Here is a 13,866-nt window from a genome sequence, read left to right on the forward strand (position 1 = left end):
ATCTTCCAAACAAAAACTAAACCCACCTCACCCTTGTACTGAAAACGTGTGCCATCACTGGTCAGTCGCAGTCACAGAGCAAGCTGGTGGGTGAGTCAGGCCGACTGCATCGCAGAGCAAGCCATAGGCTTCTTTATAGGCTGGTGCAGGCATTTTGAATTATTCCTGAGGGTGTGGCCATCATCATTGGAAGGGCAGCTCCCTTCCTGAGACACCTACTGGAGGCTAGAGAACATTTGACAAGACCCAGGAGTCTCAAGAAGAGGCGGTATTGAGAGACTCAGGACAAACTCAGAGCCTCCAGGTGAGTCTCTCCCACTGGTTGGGCTCCCCGGATGGGGCAGTAGTCCCAAAATGCAGGGAACTTTGTGGAATAGAGTGGCCCAGTGAGACTCCACTGCTGGAGCTGAGAACCCACTCAATTGGAAGCACTGTAGAGGAGGGCAGCACAGTGAGAGGCTTTGACGCAGAGTGAGGGTCCAAGGCCCAGATGGTAGCTCCGGTCTCCAGGTAATGTAGCAGAGGAGGACCATTCATCGAGGTAGTACCTCACAGGGCCAGGCTCCCCAGCCCAGGTGGCAGGACAGGACCCCTGGGAATATTGCAGAGGAGAGCTTCCTGGTCCAGGTGGTAGTTCTGGACTGAAGGGAACTTCTCAAAGGAGAGCTGCCCAGTGAAACTTCCCCACTGGGTGAGTCTTCCCCACTGGGCAAGGCTTTCCCACCTGGGCAGTAGAACCAGAGACACAGGCCCAGATCAGACATGCCCCAGTTGGCAGTCTAGTCCCCCTTTGGCTGACCATGAGTCAACAAGTGGAAGCGCCACTGCCCACTGACAGTGAATATAACCCACCTGAAGGCCACCACTCCTAGAAGGCCAGCTTCCTAGTGGAGCACCACATTATCAAGTTCCTCTAAGACTTCAGGCTACTGCAGGCTAAGAGGCTTTGGAAATCTACAAAGACAATATTAGTCAATAGAGGAAATCTGCAGTATCCCAGAGTTTCACTACTAGAGGTGTAGATACCGGAACAATATGAGAAAACAAGGGAAGAAAATGTCGCAAACAAACCTAGATGGTATAGCAATAAAATCCAATGACAGCATGGCAGAAGAAATGTCAGAAAAGGAGTTCAGAATGCACATAATCAAAATGATCAGGAAAGCAAACGAGGAGATTAAAGAGCAAATGTAGGCATTGAAGAATGAGATGAAACAACAAATGCAGGCATTGAATGATCACACCAATCGCCAGTTAAAAGAGCAAATACAGGAAGCAAAAGATCATTTCAATAAAGAGTTAGAGATATTGAAAAAAAAATAGAAATCCTTGTGAAGGAAACATTAAACCAAATTAAAAACTCCATAGAAAGCATAACCAATGGGCTAGAACACCTGGAAAACAGAACCTCAGCTTTTGAAGAGAAAATATATAATCTTGAAAACAAAGGTGACCAAACTGAGAAAATGGTAAGAAATCATGAACAGAATCTACAAAAACTATTGGATATCGTAAAAAGGCCAAATTTAAGACTTACTGGGATTGAGGAAGGTTTAGAGAAAAAAACCCAAAGGAATGAACAATCTATTCAATGAAATAATATCAGAAAATTTCCCAAATCTGAAGAATGAAATGGAAAATCAAGTTCAAGAGGCTGACAGGACTCCAAATACACAAAATTACAACAGACCCACACCAAGGCACATTATTATGAAAATACCTAACATACAAAATAAAGACAGAATTTTAAAGGCTGTGAGAGTAAAGAATCAAATTACATTCAGGGGGAAACCAATAAGGATATCAGAAGATTTTTCAGTCCAGACCCTAAAAGCTAGAAGGGGCCGAAAAAACATTTTACAAGTCCTGAGAAAAAACGAATGTCTACCAAGAATCTTATACTCAGCAAAACTTACCTTCAGATTTGACAATGAAATAAAATCCTTCCATGATAAACAAAAGCTAAAAGAATTTACAAAAAGAAAGCTGGCATTACAGAACATTCTTAGCAAAATATTCCATGAGGAAGAGATGAAAAACAATGATGTAAATCAGCAAAGGGAGGAACTACCCTAAAGGAACAACCAAATAAAGGAGAAACCAAGTCATGTCAAATAAAATGAGCCAAATGTCGGGGAATACAAATCCTATCTCAATAATAACACTGAATGTTAATGGCCTGAACTCATCAATCAAACGACATAGCCTGGCAGATTGAATTAAAAAGAAAGATCCAACAATTTGCTGCCTGCAAGAGACTCACCTCATAGAAAGAGATACTCACAGACTAAAGGTGAAAGGATGGGAAAAAATATACTATGCACATGGACACAGCACAAAAGCCGGAGTATCCATCATCATATCAGATAATGTGGACTTCATGCCAAAGTTAGTCAGAAGGGATAAAGAAGGACATTTCATACTGCTTAAGAGAAGCATAAATCAGCAAGACATAATCATAAATATATATGTCCCAAACAGTGGCTCATCCATATATGTCAAACAAATCCTTCTCAATGCCAGGAATTAAATAAACCACAACACAATAATACAAGGTGATTTTAACACACCTCCCTCACCTCTGGACAGGTCTCCAAATAAAAATTGAACAAAGAAACCATAGATCTCAATAACACAATCAATAATTTAGACTTAACAGACATTTATAGAATATACCATTCAACAAACAGTGAATACACTTTCTTCTCAGCAGCACATGGATCCTTCTCTAAAATAGACCAAATATTACGCCACAAAGCTACTGTTAGCAAATACAAGAAAATAGAGATACTACCTTGTACTCTATCAGATCATAATGGACTGAAATTAGAAATAAATGACCGAGTGAAAAACAGAAACTACTCCAAAACCTGGGGATTAAATAATACGCTATTGTACGATGAATGGATAACAGAAGACATCAGGAGGAAAATTTAAAAAAATTTTAGATGTAAATGAAAAAAAGATACATCATATCAAAATCTCTGGAACACTATGAAACTGTACTTAAAGGAACATTTATTTCATGGAGTGCATTCAATGAAAGAAGAAAAAATCAACAAAAAACGACCTAACACTACAGCTCAAAGTCCTAGAAAAAGAAGAACAGATGAACACCAAAAGTACTAGAAGACAGGAAATAGTTCAAATCAGAGCTGAAATCAATGAAATTTAAACAAAAGAAACAATCAAAAAATTGACAAAATAAATAGTTGGTTCTTTGAAAAAATAAAGAAAATTGATAAACCCTTAGCCACACTGACAAAGAGAAGACGAGAGAAAACCCAAATTACTAAAATTCAAAATGAACAAGGAAATATCACAACAGACATGATTGAAATACAAAACATAATTAGAAGCTATTTTGAAAATCTATACTCCAACAAAATAGAAAATTCTGAAGACATCAACAGGTTTCTAGAGACATATGAATTACCTAAACTGAACCAGGAAGACATACACAATTTAAATAGATCAATTTGAAGTAATGAAATAGAAGAAGTCATCAAAAGCCTACCAACAAAGAAAAGTCCGGGACCAGATGGGTTCTCAGCCGAGTTCTACAAAACCTTTAAAGAAGAGCTCATTCCAATACTTCTCAAAGTATTCCATAAAATAGAAGAGGAGGGAACCCTCCCAAACTCATTCTATGAAGCCAATATCACACTGATACCTAAACCAGACAGAGACACATAGAGGAAAGGAAATTTCAGACCAATATCCTTCATTAACATTGATGCAAAAATTCTCAAAAAATGTTAGCAAATTGTATACAAAAATATATTAAAAAGATAGTGCACAATGATCAAGTGGGTTTTATCCCAGGGATGCAAGGTTGGTTCAACATTCGGAAATCAATAAATGTAATTCAACAATCAACAGACTTAAAGTCAAGAATTATATGATTATTTTGATGGATGCAGAAAAAGCATTTGATAAAATATGCATCCCTTCATCCTCAAAACACGGAAAAAATAGGGATAGTGGGAATATTCCTTAACATTGTAAAGGCCATCTATGCTAAGCCCATGGCCAATATCATTCTAAATGGTGAAAAACTGAAAACATTCCCCCTAAAAACTGGAACAAGGCAGGGATGCCCTCTTTCACCACTTCTATTCAACATTGTCCTCGAAACTCTAACCAGAGCAATTAGATAGAGCAAGGAAATTAAAGGGATATGAATAGGAAAAAAGAACTCAAACTATCCCTATTTGCAGATGACATGACTATATTTAGAGGAACCAGGAAATTCCACCAGAAAACTCTTAGAACTCATAAGTGAATTCAGTAAAGTAGCAGGATATAAGATCAATGCTCATAAATCCAATGCATTTTTATACAAAAGTGATGACTCTTCAGAAAGAGAACTTAGGAAAACTACCCCATTCACAGTAGCATCGAAAAAAATAAAATACTTGGGAATTAATCTAATAAAAGAGGTGAAAGACCTCTGCAATGAGAACTACAGAACACCAAAGAAAGAAATTAAAGAAAACCTTAGAAGATAGAAAGATCCCCTATGTTCTTGGATAGACAAAACTAATATTGTCAAATTGTCCATACTACCTAAAGTGCTATACAGATTCAATGCAATTCCAATTAAAATCCCAATGATGTGCCTTACAGAAATATAGCAGGCAATCATGAAATTCATCTGGAAGAATAAGAAACTGAGAATAGCTAAAGCACTCCTTAGTAGGAAGAGCAAAGCACGGGGTATCGCAATAGCAGACCTTGAACTATACTACACAGCAATAGTAACAAAAACAGCATGGTATTGACACCAAAATAGACAGGTAGATCAATGGTACAGAATAGAGGACTCGGACACAAACCCAAATAAACACAATTTTTCTCATACTAGACAAAGGTGCCAAAAATATGCAATGGAGAAATAATAGCCTATTCAACAAATGTTGCTGGGAAAACTGGAAATCCATATGCAACAGAATGAAACGAAACTCCTATATCTCACCCTGCACAAAAATCAACTCAAAATGGATCAAGGACCCTTGGAATCAGACCAGAGACCCTGCATCTTATAGAAGAAAAAGTAGGTCCAAATCTTCAACAAGTCAGCCTAGGATCAGACTTCCTTAACAGGACTCCCATGGCACAAGAAATAAAACAAGAATCAATAACTGGGATAGATTCAAACTAAATAGCTTTCTCTCAGCAAAGGAAACTATCAGCAATGTGAAGAGAGAACCTACAGAGTGGGAGAAAATCTTCGCCTCTCATAGTTCAGATAGAGCACTACTTTCCAGAATCTATAAAGAACTCAAAAAACTCTACACCAAGAATACAAATAACCCAATCAACAAATGGGCTAAAGAAATGAATGGACACTTCACTGAAGAAGATCTACAAAAAATCAACAGATATATGAAAAAAGTGTTCAACATCTTGAGTTATAAGAGAAATGCAAATCAAAACTACCCTAAGTTTCCATCTCACCCCAATTAGAACGGTGATTATCAGAATATTAACAATAGTATTGTTCCGTCCAGAAGAACTGGCACGGAGAAAGGAGACACCACTAATCTTTAGTTTGACGAGATATGTTTCGTCCTCCCTGTTTCTCTGTCTCCTGTTCTTCTTCTTCTCTCCCTCCTCTCCTCCCTTCCTCCCCTTGGCTCCTCACTTATCAGCCAATTATAGCAAAGCTTTCTCTCATGCAGGAGAGCATGTAGGGGAATAGCAGCATAACACTATATAAATCACAAGCTGTCCACACACGGCATAATTTTAGGTAGCCAATCCTACATCCTGGCGTTAGCACGTCATAAGTCTCCAAGGAACTAGTAACAGCAAACAGCCTTTTTAGGTACTACCTCATTTTTGCAGCCAGTGCCCTTTGGCTCACTGCCAGGCACCATCTTGTCCAAGACGGACAGCCAGCACTCTTTGGCTCACTGCCAGGCACCATCTTGTCCAAGACAGCCCTCAACAGCTCCCCCCCGCCTTTTTTTTTTAAGAAAAGGACAGCAACTGTGCCTGTTTTAGGTGCCAGAGTCAGACTTTATACTTACCCATCATTGGGAGTCAAAGAGCTGTTGGCATGCTTTGATCCCTGTCTTAGGTTGGTATAAAGTCTACCCTGTGCTTACCCATCTTTAACAACCAGCCCTGTAATTGGGAGAGCCAAATCTGTGGGATCAGAGCCTTGGTCCATGGCCATAAGGGTTTGCCGTACCACTAAGGCTTGCTGTCTTTGATGATTCCTTAAAGACAACAGATATCTGAGCAGCAATAATAAAAGCAAGAACAATCCCATCATAGCAAAACTTCCCATCCATTGTTTACCAAGTTGTAATGCTGATTGTAGGAAACTAATGGCTTCTGGCATACCCGGACCTTGACCTGAGTACTATTTATTACAAATATAGAATTTCTTAATAGGGTAGTCAAATTAGTAAACTCTTTAGTCCATGTTCCATTAAGCATGCTTCCAAGCTGTTTGGACAGATTTGTAGCAGCAGTAATATTAGAACAGGGTATAGGGGTAACACATAATGCTTGTGTGGTAACAGTTAACATGTCCACTTGTTCTTGTAAGTTCACTCTTTGGTTTAGAATCAGGATTCCCGTGGCAAGATGTACACTGATGTTTTCCTGGGCTGTCAATGCTTCGGCAGTAGCTCGTGACAGATTGTTGAGCATGTGAGCAGTAGGAATAAGCAGTTCCTAGGGCAAGTCCAGCAGCAATGGCAGCAGCCACAGCCACCACTACAGCAACAGTGATGGCTACAATTGCTGAGATACCAAAATCTCTTTTGGCTCTCACAGGTAGAAATTCCACTCACTATGATTTAAGGTCACTGGGACTGGAATAAATTCAGGAATCCTGGAAATCACAGCCAGAGGAAATAATGAAGCATTCCAACAACTAGATACATAACACTCTTGGTTAGAGCAGTTAAGGACCTAAGTATCATTATCATTGTTATTAGTAATGTTAATATTAAACTTATAACTGTTAGAATGAACACAAACAGAGATGTGACACATACAGGAGTAGGGGGGAAAGATTGATTAAAGGAAGTGAAATTGGCCTCATACCCTGTATAACTATAAACAGGTGTATACTTCCCTCTATATAGGCTTTCTTATGACTGCACCTTTGTTGAATGAGAGAGAGACTGCCTCCCTGTATCATACTAAGCGGACTAATGTCCACACAAGCAGACACACCACAAAGAGACCACGTGGAAAGAGGAGAATAGTCATTGGTATGAAAATCAGTATCTATAGCAGCATACGTATATGATGTCTATGCCTTTCTCAATATTTCTTTAACAGTTCTCCAATCTATGGCAAATGGCCCAAAGGAAAAGTAAGGAGTCACCTTGATACCTATCCCATTTAATAGGTCCAACATTGCCATAAGAAGTTGGTGTACAAGTGGGACCCCATCTAGGCTGTTGTGTATAATTTACACTACCAATGGCCTTGGATATATTTAAAGCAAGGGCATAAGGGTCCTTTCCCTGTCGATACCCATAAGAAAGATTCCAATTGGAAGCAAGCTGCACACAGGGCAAGGCACCATTGGCAGTTTCTGAGGTGGCTAACCAGAGGAAGCAAAGACTACCCCTTCCCAAAAGTTTTAGGAAGAGCTAACAGCAGGCTTACCACCATCACCATCATTTTGTGTTTTGGTGCCATTTTCTTTCTTATGGATAGTTCTTACCAAGCACTCTGGGACCCAGATAGGTTGTTGTTGGTCCTGAGGAAAAACACAAACAGATCCTCACCCCCAATTAATACTAGGTCAGGTGTTTTCCAGGACCCAGTCAAGATGTCTTTCCACATTGCTTGTGAATGACCACCAGACTTTCCACTAAAATGTCTATCAGCTGCAGTACAGCCCATAGCATCCAAATTTAAAAAACTGAGGGTGAATAAAGCAAGGTTAAGTCTATTCTTGGGAGGGGGTAATGCCCCTATTCCCCCTTTTTGTTTAGTTAAGCAGACTTTTAATGTTTTTGTTTTTTTTTTAACAATTAAAATAAATTTATTGGTGTATTCTAATTATACATAATAGTGGGACATGTTACATATTCACAACTGCAAATAACATAATTTGGTCAATTTCATGGAGCATTTTTTCATGTATTTTTTTTTTTTTAACCAGTAAATCTTTGTTGAAATGAGGTTAAATGGTTCACATAAGGCATTAGATGCTTGCACCTAAAATAGAGCGATATTTAGCATTTCTTGCTTTATTCCAAGGTATTTCTTTTATAGAACCTATTAACATTTTAATTACTATAATGGGTTTTGTATATCATCCCAAGTAACAAAATGTTCTACTGTTTTAGTGATATTTTCTGCGTGCTTCTGACTTCATGTTACTAATATTGCCAAATAATGTTCCAATTTTCTTTTTTTTTTTTTTTTTAGTTTTTTTTTTATTGTAAACAAATGGGATACATGTTGTTTCTCTGTTTGTACATGGCGTAAAGGCATACCATTTGTGTAATCATAAATTTACATAGAGTAATGTTGTTTGATTCATTCTGTTATTTTTTCCCTTCCCCCCACCCCTCCCACCCCTCTTTACCCTCTATACAGTAGTTCCTTCCTCCATACTTGCCCCCCTCCCTAACCCTAACTCTAACCCTAACACTAACCCTTCCCTCCCCCCCATTATGTGTCATCCTCCTCTTATTAGTGATATCATTCGTCCTTTCGCTTTTTGAGATTGGCTTATCTCACTTAGCATGATATTCTCCAATTTCATCCATTTGCCTGCAAATGCCATAATTTTATCATTCTTTATGGCTGAGTAATATTCCATTGTATATATATACCACAGTTTCTTTATCCACTCATCAATTGAAGGGCATCTAGGTTGCTTCCACTGTGAATTGAGCAGCTATGAACATTGATGTGGCTGTATCTCTGTAGTATGCTGATTTTAAGTCCTTTGGGTATAGGCCAAGGAGTGGGATAGCTGGGTCAAATGGAGGGTCCATTCCAAGTTTTCTAAGGAATCTCCACACTGTTTTCCAGAGTGGCTGCACTAATTTGCAGCCCCACCAGCAGTGTATGAGTGTACCTTTCTCCCCACATCCTCGCCAACACCTGTTGTTGCTCGTATTCTTGATAATCGCCATTCTAATTGGGGTGAGATGGAATCTTAGGGTGGTTTTGATTTGCATTTCTCTTATTACTAGAGATGTTGAACATTTTTCCATATGTTTGTTGATTGCTTGTAGATCTTCTTCTGTGAAGTGTCTATTCATTTCCTTAGCCCATTTGTCGACTGGATTATTTGAATTCTTGGAGTAGAGTTTTTTGAGTTCTTTATAGATTCTGGAGATTAGTGCTCTATCTGAAGTATGATTGGCAAAGATATTCTCCCACTCTGTAGGCTCTTTCTTCGTATTGCTGATAGTTTCCTTTGCTGAGAGAAAGCTTTTTAGTTTGAATCTATCCCAGTGGTTGATTCTAGCTTTTATTTCTTGTGCTATGGGAGTCCTGTTAAGGAAGTCTGGTCCTAGACCAACAAGAACTCATAAGTGATTTCAGTAAAGTAGCAGGTTACAAGATCAATGCCCATAAATCCAACGCATTTTTATACATAAGTGATGAATCTTCAGAAAGAGAAATTAGAAAAACTACCCCATTCAAAATAGCCTCGAAAAAAATAAAATACTTGGGAATCAATCTCACAAAAGAGGTGAAAGACCTCTACAATGAGAACTATACAACACTAAAGAAAGAAATTAAAGAACACCTTAGAAGATGGAAAGATCTTCCATGTTCTTGGATAGGAAGAATTAATATTGTCAAAATGGCCATACTACCTAAAGTGCTATACAAATTCAATGCAATTCCAATTAAAATCCCAATGACGTACCTTACAGAAATAGAGCAAGCAATTATGAAATTCATCTGGAAGAATAAGAAACCCAGAATAGCTAAAGCAATCCTTAGCAGGAAGAGTGAAACAGGGGGTATTGCAATACCAGATCTTCAACTCTACTACAAAGCAATAGTAACAAAAACGGCATGGTATTGGTACCAAAATAGAAAGGTAGATCAATGGTACAGAATAGAGGACACGGACACAAACCCAAATAAATACAATTTTCTCATACTAGACAAAGGGGCCAAAAATATGCAATGGATTAAAGATAGCCTCTTCAACAAATGGTGCTGGGAGAATTGGAAATCCATATGCAACAGAATGAAACTAAACCCATATCTCTCACCATGCACGAAACTAAACTCAAAATGGATTAAGGACCTCGGAATCAGACCAGAGACCCTGCAAATTATAGAAGAAAAAGTAGACTTTTAATGTTTGATTAGCCCTTTCTATGATAGCTTATCCTTGTGGATTTTAGGGCAATTCTGTAGAATGATAGATATTAAACTTTGAGCAAAACTGTTGAAATGAAGAAGAAGTATACGCAGGCCCATTATCTGTTTTAAATGATTTTAAAACATAGTAGCAAAGGCTTGAAGGCAATGACTGATTACATCTTTTGTTTTTTCCCCTGTATGGCCGGTAGCAAATATATATCCTGAGTAGGAATCTACAATTACATGTACAAATCTTAAAGTACCAAATTCAGGGATATGGGTGACATCCATTTGCCACAGATGATTTGGAAGGAGTCCTCTAGGATTGACAAAATGAGGAACAGATAAACGAGGCACACAGGAAGGACACTGTTTTACTTTTACAATATTAAATACATGAGGATCTCGAGTAGCTGAGTCTGCAGTTGAATTTCCTTGAGCTAAAGGAACAGGTAAGCCTCAATGTGCTCTAATATGGCCTATATGTAAAGGTTCTTTGTGAGACCACAGAAGAGTTTGTACTTGATAAAAGCATTGTTGTGAGGTAGATTAAGGACTAATGGGTCCAGCTGTCTCAAGCCGTGGCACAAGCTGGGCAATGTAGAGACTGTCGGTATAAATATTTAAAGGTTCCTCAGGAAATGTTTGTAAGGCAGTTGTTATTGTTTCTAGTTCAGGTTTTTGAGCAGACTTATGAGAAGTAATAATAGTCTGTACTTTATCAGAAACTACTGTAGCTGTACTGGAGGAGGAGCCATCTGTAAAGATTGCTTTTGCTGCTGGGATACAAGAAACAAAAATGAAGAAAAGCTAACAGAGCTTAAGGGACCTGTATTATAATAAACCAGACTGATTTACACATAGGATTTTAAGAACACAAAAGAAATGATTTTTTTATGAAAGATATGAACTCCAGGTAACATTCAACAAGATTATAGTGAGACATATTATAAATGAATATCAAAAGACAAAAAGAATTTTGAAGTTGAAAACAGTCCTGACCCGTCACATAGAAAAAATTCTCAGTAAAACTAATAAATTTTTATCAGAAACTATGCAGGCCAGAGACAGTAGTGGGATGACACACTTAAACCATTAGAAGAAAAATCCATCAACTAAGAATTGTATAACTATTAAAACTGCCCTTTAAAAAGGAGGGAAAAATTAAGATCTTCTTAGATACACATAAGCTAGACCTGCCTTACAAGTGGCCCTGGAAGTTGAAATGAAAGCACACGAGGCAGTAATTCAAAAACATAAATAGAAATAAATATTTCTGCCAAAGACAACCACATAGGCAAATGTAAAAGCTAATATTATTAAATATTTGCTAGTATCTCCAATTTTTATTTTCTCAATGATTCAAAAGACAAATGAATAAAAAATTTATATCTTTGTTGGGTACACTCATATAAAAATACAATTTTGTTCCCAGTGGCTTGGGAGACTGAGGTTGAGGATCACAAGTTCAAAGCCAGTCTCAGCAAAAGTGAGGTGCTAAGCAACTCAGTGAGACCCTGTCTCTAAATAAAATACAAAATAGAGCTGAGGATGTGGCTCAGTAGTTGAGTGCCCCTGAGTTCAATCCCTGGTACCCACCCCCCAAAAAAGATACAAGTTTGTGATAATAACAAGTAGTAGTAAAAGAAATGGAACAGGGGGGCAATCCAAGATGGTGGACTAGAGGGTGACTGCATCTCCAATCGCTCCAGAACCCAGGATTCAAGAAGGGGAGGCACTGAGAGACTCGGACTAAAATAAGAGCATCGGGGTGAGTCTCCCCCACCCGGTGAAGCGCTGCCTGGGCGGCAGGCCCAGATTCGGGTGGCTTATTAGAGTAGGGCAGAGCAGCTAGAGTCCTCCCCAGGCAGCCCTGCACACTCTGGTGGTGGGCTCCTCCCACAGGGCCAGATTCTCCAGCATCTCGGAGCAGGCCCCCCAGTGAGAGCCTTCCTGCACAGAACCAAGCTTCAAGTCCCTGAACCAGGGCGGTGAGTTCCTGCCCACAGGTTGCTTCAGGGACCAGGACAGGGCATCCAGGGACTTCCCCAAGCAGCCCGCAGCCTGCAGCCCGGCCTCCTCCGGCAGGAAGCGCGTTTCCAGGGTAGCTTCTCGGAGCAGACCCCCCCAGGGAGAGCCTTTCCACACAGAGCCAGCTCCAAGTCCTGGAACCAGTAGAGGGCTAGGGGCAGCTTTCCTTGGAAGCACTGCATTATCAAGTTACTCCAAGACTTCAGGCTACTGAAGGCAGGAAGGTGATACACTGGAAATCTACAGGGACACTATAAGCCAATAGAAGAATTCTGAAATATCACAAAGTCCCACCGACATCTGACCAATATGAGAAAACAAGCGAAGCCCTAAGCAACTTAGTAAGACCCTGTCTCAAAACAAAAAATATAAAGGGCTGGCAATGTGGCTCATTGGTTAAGTACCCTTGCATTGAATCCCTAATACTAGGAAAAAAAAAAAAAAAAGGAAAAAGACAACCAAAAAATGAGAAAAAAAATTTCAAATCACACATCTGATAAAGGCTTAATGTCCAGAATACATAAACAAAAAAACAACCCAATTGAAAAGGGGACAAAGAACATAACATAGACACTGCTCCAAAGATATACAAATAACCAACAAGCATGTGAAAAGTAAAGAAGCAAATTCAGAGACAGAAAATGGATTAGAGATTACCAAGGATTGGGTGGGGAGGGAAAAGAAGTTATTGCTTGGAGTATGAAAAATTGTGAAATAGATGTAGAAGTGATGATTGTACTACACTGAAAATGTAATTAATGCCACTTAAAGATGGTTAAAATGACAAATTTTATGCTATGTGTAATTTACCACAATTAAAAGGATTTAAGTTAATTGATTAAATTCAACCCAACTCTTGGTACAAATTTGTAATAAACTTAGAATAAAAGAAAACATTCTGATCATAATAAAAAATGTTTATCTCAGATAACCAATCACTTTAAGTGGAACAGTAGAAGCATTATCATTTCAAAGCTCAGTAGAATGATACTCCTGCACCATACGTCACAAGCATTCTATTTTGTTTTGAAAGTAACAGGCTAATGCAATAAAATATAAACTGAATATTAAAGTTAGATATACAATAAAGGAAGAAAAAAATTTGTTTTTTATTTGAAATATATTATAGAACAAACACTTAAATAAAATATATTTATACCAGAAATAATCTTTTTGGATATTCCCAATATAATTTTGATATGATATTGTTTATATTGACAAATATACCTGTTTTGTTCAAGGAAAGCAATTCCTCTTACAGACACTAGTTACTTGAAATAGACTATCTGAGTAATATAATGGTAACATCAAATTAATTTTTATATAGCTGTCAATATGCTTCTAAACCACTGGATGACATTTACTTGTAATTATAGCATGGGAACACACATTCATTCACATTTCATGTTATATGACAGGAAATCTTTTTACCTTCAAATTCTCCTGCTGCTTGGTTTTGAGTCTCTCTTTGTAATTTCTCTTCTGATATGTCAGCCTTAATAACAAAAGGTACAA

General features: G+C 38.4%; 1 protein-coding gene across 2 annotated transcripts in view; it reads right to left on the reverse strand.

Annotated features, from left to right (window-relative positions):
• Window positions 1-13,866, reverse strand: part of LOC306641042 (uncharacterized protein) — an 87,098-nt gene that overhangs the window by 72,201 nt on the left and 1,031 nt on the right. For both annotated transcript variants that reach the window (XM_079105889.1, XM_079105888.1), the window contains exon 2: window positions 13,783-13,846. In XM_079105889.1, coding sequence (XP_078962015.1) covers window positions 13,783-13,846 — 64 coding nt within the window. The remainder of the gene's footprint in view (window positions 1-13,782; window positions 13,847-13,866) is intronic.

The sequence above is a fragment of the Sciurus vulgaris genome (genome assembly GCF_902686455.1).
Source record: "Sciurus vulgaris genome assembly, chromosome: 12".
Classification (NCBI taxonomy): domain Eukaryota; kingdom Metazoa; phylum Chordata; class Mammalia; order Rodentia; family Sciuridae; genus Sciurus; species Sciurus vulgaris.